Genomic DNA, 11333 nt, shown 5'->3' with positions numbered 1-11333 from the left:
ATTAGGATCACTCCTCGATTCTCACATGGCGCTGTTCAAGCTTGCGTTGTACAGTCACTTCAATTTCAAAAGCACAATGCGCCATGCGTGCCCCAGCAGTAATGTTACCAGCTGGACACCAATCCTCCACATGCCTCCACATAACAAAGGGTGGAGCGGCAAACAGTTCATTCGGCTGGTTGTAGCAACCCAGAAGTTCACACAAAGAACAGGCCCTTCCCCAAGAAGGACAGTCTGTCGAGGCGTATAAAACAGCTTCAGCTTCACAATGCAGGCAGCCGAGAGGTTTTTCCTGGTTACTGTTCGTCGATGAGCGGTGTGGCATCGCCAGCCGGTGTTGACTCGATCATTGGGCTCGGTGACGCGCGAGTTGTTGGCGTGCGACCGCTGCGTGCAGTCGAGCGTCCAGGTGTCTCCTGCTGCTGCTCCATGCGTTGTTTCGCCCACTGCTCCGCCATGCGCTTCCAGTCGGCAATCGACGGGTTGCCAGTGCTCCTGCAAGGATATGTTCACACTGTCAAAGAGAGACCAGGGACAGAGCCAGGACTGAATGCCTTCTCTTCGGGGACACTAATTCATATATTTCCACCCAGTTGCGTGTGGCAGCTAGAACAGTGTCTCGAACATCAGGCAAATTACCTGGCAGAAATGCAGCCATGGTGTGCTGGAGTGCCAAAACATAGACATTGCTGCAGGCCTCACAATTTGTTGTGCTATGTTTTCATTCAAACTAGACAGAGTGCACTGCTCTATTGGTGCCAGCCTGTACTAATGGAGGTACGAAAGGAGAAGAACGATACCCAACCATAGAATGATACAAAGGTTCACTCACAATGCCCCAATTACAGTCACTGCACACACACATGATAACCGCGCTAAACTCGTTTACCTAGCTGGGATGTTCGAAGATAACACAGCATTTATGATGAATGGCTTTCATAAAGCACACAAATTCAATCACAGCAAGCAACATGCTGCCCCCAGCAGTCCCACATGCATTCAAAAACGTTATTTCAAAATCAGCAGGCAAAGAAATGATGAAAAATGCATTTCAAGGTTTCAGTTTACATTTCTGTCAACATCTTGGTCAAGTTTTCAGTTTCTGGAGTCAAAATATTATGCACTTTTCTCACAGCATCAGAGGCCTAGAAAGCTGACGACTCTGGCTTGTACTTTAGTGCCATGGCCCTCCATCAACAGCTCAGAGCAATTTCCCTCAGGCCAGCCTTGCTGTTTTTTTACAGCCCCTCAGTATCCCCACACTACCCCCTCTCTCAACATTTTTTACAAAAAAAACTTGCAATAAAAGTGAAACGCAGCACGCGAGGAAGCTCAAGAGGAGCGCCTGCACTCACTTCGTGCCAGACACGACGGTGGGGATGGGGTTGGCCTGGATGACTGCGGCAGCGGCTACGGCTGCTGCGGCTGGCGTGTGCCGCGGGGTATGTGCGCCCCGTGGTGTCTGCTGGGCAGCCCACGACGTCTGCGGTGTCTGCGGGTACCGCGGAGTCACCGAAGGCGTGGGCACAGCGTGGTGGTACGAAGGGGTCACCAGTGGCGTCGCCATCGCTTGTGAGGGTGTGTACGGTTGCTGCAACAACAAGTGGCAACAACACAAAGTCACACTTCTGCGGCACAACTGCACAACAGTTCTCAGCCAGCTGACCAGCCCTCATTCTAGCCAGTGAGGCACATGATTCTCCATACAAGTGTACACCAGGCATTTGCCCGAATACCTAAACTATGGACGCAAAAAAGAGTAAAAACGTAAGCAACGTCACCTGATGGTATGGATATGCATTGGCATAGGTTCCACCATAGGGAGTTGGGAATGATGGCGTCTGACCGGCCACTTGCGACAACGATGCAAACATGTGACTGGAAATATTCGCCGCCGCTCTCTGGATTGCTTGAGGGTCCACGTCTGGTCGGGCAGAAAGACAACAAACATCAGTTTGAGACAAGCAAAAACAATATTACAATGTCTACAAGACACTGAGATGTGTTCCAGTGCGAAATTCTTAACAGCAATGTATAAGCCACCAAAGTTAAAACAGTTTTGCATACTGCCACTGCTAGAAATCGTGCATCATAAAGAACTCTTCTTTTCTCTGTGGTTCCCATTCTGGCTTTGCAACACACATTAGTCTATCGTGGCTGAAGCAGGGTGAGATTAACTGAAACTGCTTCAGTCTTCACTGGTGTTTGCCAAATGCTCCACAGGCACCACTAGTTTCTCCCCATCTAAGCACGCCCCAATGTAAGTCATAGCTTGGCCAAAATGCACCCTGTAACAATGCCTCACATGCCCCGAGATGAAAGATGGCAACCACAAATGCAGCCATCATTAATGAGTGGCGAGCACTCACTTGAGATGTTGATGCTGGGCGTCGCACTGATGAAGGATGACTGGCCCATCGGAGTGCGCACAGCTGTTACGCTGCTCGGCGTCCCTGGGATGGGGTCCCGGAAGTGCTCCTTGAACCACCGGAAAAGGGAGCCCACCGAATGGAACATCTGCTGCCTATACCGGAATCCCTCGGGGGTCACCGTGACATACTCGTGGCGCACCTGCCGGCAAGAATACACACAAGTGGCATCATGTAACCGGTTACAGCCCAACGAGTAACCCATGGTTGCTTTTGCTGCACAGCATGAAAGCAGTGTGACAAAGCAGTGATGGAAACAAGCGAAGATGAGGAGAGGTCCATAATCTCCATGTGCCTCCTTCACTTCACAACAGTTTTATTTGCCATCAAATGCTTTAAACGTCTTAGTTCCTCCGTTTAATTGTGAATGGCAAGAGAATGTGCTAAGCTGTCGTAGGCCTTCATGAGGAGCAGTGCTACAAAGGCATCATGGTGGCCAAAAACCTTACCAACCCCTCTCCGCCACTCCACTACGAATATTCTGGCGCCGTGCCTGAGACAAACCCACGATAATGGCGAGTCCGAATGATAGACTGCAAAGTGGAAAGAGCAATGCTTACTGCAGTCAACATATCAGACGGCAAATCCTACTCTGGGAAGTACCATCTTCCCTTGAGAAAGCTACAACCAGGCTCCGAGGCATGGCATTACGAAAAGCTCTGGCTGCAATTTGGCCACTTGGGGTTCTCAGAACATAGCTGTCTTTTGCCGCAGCCTAGCAGTTGAACATCCAAAATCATGCTCACCAGTAGGATGTCATGCCCTCTGAGTAGGTACCAGCCTGGCAGAATAAATTGCGGCGCTCTAAACAGTTGAAATAAAGTTCACGTTGCAAGCATCGCTGTTTCAGTACTAAAAAAAAATGGTGCTGCAGTTCACTCACTATGCTGAAGGCAAGAAAAAAAAGAAACTCACTACAATGTAAAAATGACTGTAATGATGAAAACTGCACCGCAACATAAGGAAATAAAAAACATCAGGCACTGTCAGAGTCAACAGTAAGCTGGTAAACAGCATGCCATCTCCATGTAGTCAAGGCTTGTCAATTCGAACCTCGTTTACTTATCAACTTTGATCATTCAAAATGCCCGCACCATTCCAATGAAGGCGCGTGTTCTTCTGGGGGAGCAAATACTAACTTATTAAAATATAAATATAACATAAAAATGATTGGCGACAACACTGGTGTCACCAAAAATTTCTGAGCAGCTGCTTCAAGCACCGAAAAAAAAATCTGCTGCAGACGCAGCAGAATCGCCCGAAGTGAGATTATTCTGAGTGCGCGCCATCTCCCCGGCCGATGCTGTCCCACGAGCGCACTACGCCGGAATTTCAACTTTAAGGGCATTTCAGAAACTACCGCCTTGCAGAAAAATACAAACTATGCAAGATACTAAAGTATGGTGTCTAAACAACAAACTAGATAGCGCAACAAATCCTCGGCAGCCACAGTAGACTGCAATCGCGCTTCGAATCCGTCTATCACCAGTGATCGACGTATACTGGCGTGGTAACGAAAGAGTTAAATGATGGTCTACTGTATGTAGATGACGCACTGGACGACGATGGAGCCAAGACGAATCCCCATCATCTAATAACGCAAGTTGATAAGGCATGCAGTGTGGAAATACAGTAGTAGGAGTAAAGCACGGAGGTCGACAAAGAAGTGATGAGATAGCTGCAATCAGAGCTCCACTTTGCCTAAGCTGGTGAGTGGCTGTGCCTCTCAATAAAGATCCAAAAAATGCGTAGTAGTTCAAGGGACAATCCTGAATAGATAACGCACCTTGACCCGTGGCAGGTAGGAGAGCAGGAACTTCCCCGGGAATTCCCGAGAGGCCGAGACGAAGTAGTGGATCTTGGAGGGGTTGCGCTTCTTCTCCTCCACGAGCAGCTTCTCGATGACTTCCCGCTTGCCCCCTTCGGCGTCCCGGAAGTACCGGAACGTGGTCAGGTCCCGTGCGAAGCCAGCCATGGGCTGCACGTGCCTGGCTATGATTTCGTCCAGGTCTTCAAACTCCTGCGAGCAGCAACATTTATTTGTTTATTTTCACCAACGGCAGCCTCGCATGAGGCCGTGGCAGGAAGGAATAAAAAAGAAAAAACATCTTACAAGCTCAACTGCGACAACTATGAAAGCACAAGGAAATGCAGAGGAAGAACATGTCAGCTACAAATCGCAGAATCTAAAAGTTCTTTTAAAGGCAAAGCACAAGTAGGACCAGGAAGGTTGCTCCAATTTTCAATAGTATGCAGAAAAAAAATGTCAGTATGATATGAAAGGTGAAATGCTTAGTTTGCAATAGCTTCTTAACGATAATGGTGTCGAAAACTAGTTCCCAAGTGACTCAAACAGTGCAGAGTGAACTGACGCGTATCAGAACATTAAACATTCAATATGACGTGAAGACAGAGTGAACCCCTATATCAGACAGATGAGAACCAGGCGAAAAATCTCTGCACATTGGATAAATATAGAACGGGCAGCATTTTTTGAACCAATCCCCATTTGTTTAAATCCACAAGCTAATAGGAATTCTAAATGACACAGCCACATTCTAGGAGTGGGTAGATCAGGTCTTTTATCTAGTAACGCAGCATGCAAAGTGTAGTGCACATATTCATCCGCGTCTTTGACAAGCTCGATTAGAAATCAAATCAACGTGTTTAGACCGTGACATATCCTACGTGAATGTAAGGCCAAGGTATTTGTATTCTACAAAGTGCAGCAAGTTTGCGTTGATCAAACCCCTTTCCTCCTACAGCACTTGGCTTTATTTGGACTCTGCAACTTCCGATGGGTCCTACTGGAGCAAGCGCAGCTTTTCAGAAGGCACTGGTTTTGGCCAAATAAAGTGACTCTCCTCCTACACACCGCTCATGTAAGATAGACAATTAGGTGTCAAGTCAGAGTCTCCTGCCCTTTTTCATTTCTCATCCATGTCTTTCCGTGCACAGGGTAATATAACGCTTCAGTACAAATCACTAGGTCAACCACCTGCACTAATTAAAAGTATGTATTGGCAGTGCAGTGAGCGGTACAAGAAGATAAATGCAGGGTGCCCACCTCGTTGTTAATCATCAGAGAAGACCCAAGGCTGAAAGCATTCTCCTTGCCCTGCTCCTTGACATCGATGTGCTGCAGGATGCCATCGTACACCTTCCACGTCACGGTGAGGTGGTCGACACCCTGTGTAGACAAGACGAGAGCAAGCCCTTCAGAGACACCAGGTCAAGAAGACAAGCAAGATCTGCACTGCCCAAAGGAGCTTCAACCTGCTGGAATAATACACAGTCAGTCTATGGAGTTAGTGGCTTTGGTAAATGAAAAGCTTAGTACTTCAACCTGGTTTTTGAACTGCTCAAGACGACAAGAGGTTTAGACACAGCATTGCTCATTCAAAATGGCCCCAACATACAAAGGTTACAGCCTTCCCATGGCATACCTCAATAGAATGAATGCTAACTAAACTGCGGCTCCTAGCAGTCAGCAAACAAGACACCTGGGCTGTTTCCTGACAATAATTCCATTTCATTTTCCCTGACTACTGCTTTGAATGGCCGATGTTTGTGACAATGACTGCCTGGTGCTGATCCAGGCAATGGCACAATCAAGTGTACTGGAACAGAATAACACAATGCTGGCCTAGAACAGCACCTATTGCAAGAGAAAACTGACTCGGAAAATGCATTCAAAACAGCACCACACAACGCAAGAAATTTTACCAATCTTCTTCCTTGTTCTCTCCGCTACTTTGTGCCCCCCTCCCCAGCAACCCCAAAAATGTCGGCAACATAGAAGGCATCCTCACCTTGCTGCTAGGGCGGATGATCACATCACCCTGGTCCATAGTGCTGAGCAGCTTCTCAGCCTCCTTGTAGGAAATGTTGTGGAACGACGGGTGCACAATCACACGCTTCACATACGCTGCAGAAAGCCACCACAGGAAAATGTCACTTTAGCAGGCGAGGCTCGCGAGGGGAATCACGGCAGTGAAAAAAAACACTTGTTCCCCCCTATGACCACAATAAATGCCACTTTGTAGCTCACTGACCAGATGACTGGCACCAACATTCTATACCGACAGGCGCAAGCTATGGCAATGAAGAGAACAGAACTAACAACTCACTCTGTCGATTCTGTTTCTTCTTACTGTCATCATCGACCTTCCGGTCCTTTTCTTCAGCTTCATAATCATAGTACAGGTCCTTTGCAGGCCTGAAAAGAAAAAGCACAGGGATGTGAGGCACTCACGCCTGCACAAGCTTGGCAGGATGATGCCACCATCTGACACCAGGACAATTAACATCAAAACCATCCTAACATGTGCACAGCTTGGCAATGGCACAAAATAGCATAGTTCCTTAAAAAAAATTTTACTCAAAATAAAAAATTTAGCTGAACCATGCATTGCAACAACAAGACTACTGTTAAAGGTTGCAGCCTTCCACTTTGAGAGAATTTTCAGTTTTGTTTCCAGGAAAATAAAGTACCGTATTTACTCGCATAATAGGCGCACTTTTTTTCCAGAAAATCCGGCTCAAAGTTCGGGGTGCGCCTATTACGCGGGGTAAAATTTCCGGAAATTTTTCGACTCTCAAAATTGAACACACCGCGTAAACGCACTCGTGTACGGGCCGCACCCCGTTTTCCCGAAGAAAATATAAAAAAAAAAGATCCGTGTAAGGGCCGCACCGAAACTTTCCACGACCCACGCGGGAATAGCCTTCGGAATGCACGCGCCGAGGCCTGTGCGATCGGCTCCAGCTGCGCGCAACGGGCGCTTGATCGTGGAGGCCACACACGCGCACAGGAGCTTCCAGACGCCACCCACGGAGGGCGCCCGAGGTAGAGCTTATCATCATCATCAACGTTTTCCTCCGCCGCGAGCTTTCGCTATCCATATATATCGCCATCAGCATCTCCAGCTCTTTTTTTGTTTTGTTTTTTGTTGTTGTCAAGTGTGGGGATCTGCGGTAGCGCGATAGTTCATCGTGGTTTATGGCTTTGCCGCGGAGCGTTGCTGTTTTAGCTCGACGGCCAAGAACCTTAACAGCTACACGGCTGGGAGTTTGCTCTTGAACACGGCTAGCGCGCGGCAGGTTGGAAAATACGACGTGGCCGAAGTTGCGACTGCGGCGTCCCTAAATTTTCGTACGCGACTCCAAGCGCCGAGGTTTTCGCGGGCCTAAGTCGGGAACGTTTCCGGCTCGAGATGAAGCTTTCCAAACAGACGTTTAAAGTGAACATCCCTGAAAACTGTGTGCGGCTGTTCTGCGCGATGTCGTTGTACGTGCTGTGGGTCCGCAGCAGCACTAGTGAGGACTAGTAGTCAGTTCAGCGAAAACTTTGTTAAAATAAAGATTGGGGAGCGGGGGGTGGCGAAGTGTCGGCTTGCAATCGTGTAAATACAGTATTGATCACAGTGCCAAGTTCGGGGTGCGACTTTTATGCGCAGAATTAAAAAAAATCTGATTCTTCGCGCCCAAACTAGGGGTGCGCCTATTATGCGAGTGCGCCTATTATGCGAGTAAATACAGTACTGAAAGCAAGCAGCTAGCTACACATGACTTTGTGGACAACTACGTTCAATGAGAAGTTTCGCTATCACGTTCAATACAATGGCTTGGGTGTCAGAAAACTAAAAATGCCCCCCCCCCCCCCCCCCCCCCAATCTTTTTTTTTATATTCAAATACGTGCTACAGCCTATGGTCATCATCAACTACATTCTGCTGTTTCCTCTGAACTATAACAGAAGCAACTTTGAAAAGCGTTTGCTTGACAGACACTTGTGACTAATTTGGATGACAAATACAGCTTAGTCCTGCCCATTTGTCATCAAATTAAGAAAAACCTTTTGGGCAGCTGCCAAAGACCTCTTTTTAATGCACAACTAGAACCTGGAAACAGTTCTCTGCTGACAGAAAGTGCACTAATTCACTTTGGAAGACCAGAATATTTTGTAACCCAAGATTTTCATTACGCAGTTTCATCAAACCCAAGATATCCCACTCTCAGTGCTCAGAAACCTGAAGAATATGTGTGACACCCTAGAGAACATACACAACCCACCTCCATTCATTGTTGACATCAGCAAGGTCCGAAGATCGGCAAGTGAGATCGACTGTAAACCTTTCAATGTCAATCTTCGTTATTCTGCAGTGGAGGATCATGCCAACCTAGACGACAATACAAGCAATATAAGAAGGCATTCTACAAAACTCTGATGAAATGCATAAAAAGGAGATATCAATGACCTAAGTTTGTTTCATTCAAATTAGCCTGATAGCATCCTCCGAGCCATGCCATCACCAACAACTGATGCAGTAAAAAAAACTTTTTTGCGTAAAACCGGCTTCCAAAATCGCGAAAACCGCCGCTCCCCATGTTCCGCCTACAAGCGATAATATTAGACTATATCTGAGTCATAACCGTGCTTTCTTCACGTCCGCAGCCTATCTCATCATGATACCAGATAGTGAGGCGCAAATTTCCGGAGCCCTTCACTACGGCGTCCCTCATGGCCCGAGTTGCTTTGGGACGTTAAACCCCAATAAACCAAAACCAAGATAGTGAGGCGCAAAGGGCGCGCGATCGCATTGATAACGGTACAGCGGGACAGCTGCAGCGTCCGCCGCGGCTTGGACGACGCACCCCGCGGTGCTTGAACTTAAAAAAAAAACTTTTTTGCATAAAACCGGCTTTCAAAATCGCGAAAATCGCCGATCCCCATGTTCCGCCTACAAGCGATAATATTACACTCTATCTGAGTCAAAGCCGTGCTTTCTTCATGCCCGCATCCTATCACATCATGATACCAGATAGTGCGATGCGGCCGCGGTCATGCCACGAATGAATGCACTCACTGCGCGAAGCAAGAACAGTCGGTTTGCATGGGGCAATAACGTTCGCGAAGACCGCGAGATAACCCGCGGGAAGACGCGAGCGGGAGCGAGCGCCTCCGATTGCAGTCCCACCTTCGCCCCCGTCTACCGCATTTGCTGTCCCGCTGTACCGTTTTCAATGCAATCGCGCGCCCTTTGTAGGCCATTGCGATGGCAATGGAGATCATCTCATATCTCGACGATAGAGAACAAATAGCCAAACCTATCCAAGCCAGTCCGACTGCGCCCGCCGAGCCAATTCCGTTTAAATCCAAGATGGCGCCTTTCGCGGTGGCGGCAAACGGTTTGGTAGTGACAGCGATGCCCGCTCGCGTCTACATTAGGCCGAAATAACAAATTTTCGGTTGAAAAACGATCACTGCAATATTGTTGGCGTCTATTTTAGTCCAAAAATTCGAACATTTAGACTCCACAAAGTCCGAATTATCGGTCGTGAAAATGTACACGTTCCTATGAGGTGCGCGACGGTTCCTCAGCGAAGTCCGAAATATCGCGCTAGTCCGAATTATTGGAGTCCGAAATATCGGTCGGCTACTGTAGTCCAGACCTTGCCCCTAGTGATTTTCACATTTTTGGTCCGCTGAAGAAGTTCCGGGCAACAAAGCGATTCACGTGCAACGATGAAGCCAAGACGGCAGTCTGACGGTGGTTCCATAGTCAGCCGGACGAATTTTATCACAAGGGCATCTCAAATTTAGTGCTGCGCTGGAACAAATGTCTGGAGCAATGTTGGGACCATATGGAAAAATAGCGTAACGTACGTAGAATAGTACATATATTTGCAATTACCTGCGTGTACCTTATTTGCTTGATAAAAAATAGGAGCAAAGACTTCCTGATTCACCCAGTAGTGGCCTGCAGTGCTGTCAAAGCTATGAAGCTACATCGACTGTGTCACTGCACAGCAAAACAAATGCACCTACAGGCACCGTGAAGCAAGGGCTGCATGAAAGCCATGATTTGGGAATTCCTCCCCTCCTTTCACGACATCCCATATGAGTGAGAAAGACAGGAGAGAGCACAAAGGGGCTCACCTGCACTCTCTCCTCGGGGTTGGTGACCTTCTTGTCACTGATGAACTTGGTCAGGATGAAGCCGTTCACACCGTTGTCGAGGCGGACCCGGACACCCATGGACTGGCCCGGACAGCTGCCCGCGTCAAAGTGGTTCCACACCTGCGTGCAGAGCCAGAGCAGGGCACTCTCAGGCAAGCTACTCACCCGCTCATACAAACAGCTAAACGGTCACTAACGACGACCGAAAACAAATCTTTCATCACATTATTCTCAACAAGGGAACAATTACAAGTAGGTCAGTCTTCCTGCAGCTTCAAATGAAGGCCACACAGCTTTACCCAAGTTTTGTAATTGCAGGAAAACTTGTCCTGGTCTATGCACTGGTCCTGAAACTCTACCAGAACAGGAGAGTCAGCCCCTTCGTGATTAGGCTAAGCATACTTTATGAGCCTTATCATACTTTATGAGCCTTATTTGACATATGTGACAGTTGTCTTCGGTTTGTGTCTGTTGTACCATGTTTTTCATGAAAGATTTTTTTCATTCTGCTGTAAAATGCACATTATTTTATTTTTTCCTTGTTGTATGATGTATTTGGGTCTTTCGCCGTGATTTTGTGCTTTTCATTTTTCACAAGTGCTGTGCACTGCCTTCATATATTTTGTTTCTGAACCCCACACTAGCCTCTGGCTATGGGTTCAGTCAGTGTTTTGGTAATTTGTATGGCAAAAGTAGAAATAAAATTAATGAATAATGAATAATAATGAAGATGATGACAGGGTGAGGAAAAATTGGTCAATAATTCAAGGTGAAGATTACAGGAGCATTTTCGTTGCATTGTGTTTAGAGCAATGCCCACAGTCGAGAGCAGCATTCTTCCTTCTCCTTTTTTTTTTAAACAGAGAAGACTACGAACGATTAACACCTGCATCATAGGCGCATTTTTAAGGCCTCTGAATCAACGGTCTTCAACTCAACGCC

General features: G+C 47.4%; 1 protein-coding gene across 2 annotated transcripts in view; it reads right to left on the bottom strand.

The window, feature by feature from the left end:
* Window positions 1-264: 264 nt before the first annotated feature.
* Window positions 265-11333, bottom strand: part of Spt6 (transcription elongation factor Spt6) — a 47073-nt gene continuing 36004 nt past the window's right edge. For both annotated transcript variants that reach the window (XM_089573416.1, XM_089573415.1), the window contains exons 28-37: window positions 10371-10511; window positions 8504-8610; window positions 6560-6648; window positions 6242-6357; window positions 5497-5619; window positions 4216-4449; window positions 2370-2571; window positions 1782-1924; window positions 1356-1591; window positions 265-495 (exon numbers count right to left, since the gene is read on the bottom strand). In XM_089573416.1, the coding sequence (XP_089429542.1) occupies window positions 297-495; window positions 1356-1591; window positions 1782-1924; window positions 2370-2571; window positions 4216-4449; window positions 5497-5619; window positions 6242-6357; window positions 6560-6648; window positions 8504-8610; window positions 10371-10511 (1590 nt within the window). In that variant the 3' untranslated portion in view covers window positions 265-296. The remainder of the gene's footprint in view (window positions 496-1355; window positions 1592-1781; window positions 1925-2369; window positions 2572-4215; window positions 4450-5496; window positions 5620-6241; window positions 6358-6559; window positions 6649-8503; window positions 8611-10370; window positions 10512-11333) is intronic.

Source organism: Amblyomma mixtum, chromosome 2, assembly GCF_055824585.1.
Source record: "Amblyomma mixtum isolate Tamu chromosome 2, ASM5582458v1, whole genome shotgun sequence".
Lineage (NCBI taxonomy): Eukaryota > Metazoa > Arthropoda > Arachnida > Ixodida > Ixodidae > Amblyomma > Amblyomma mixtum.
The sequence above is the reverse complement of the archived record's forward strand: the minus strand, read 5'-3'. Positions and strand labels throughout refer to the sequence as shown.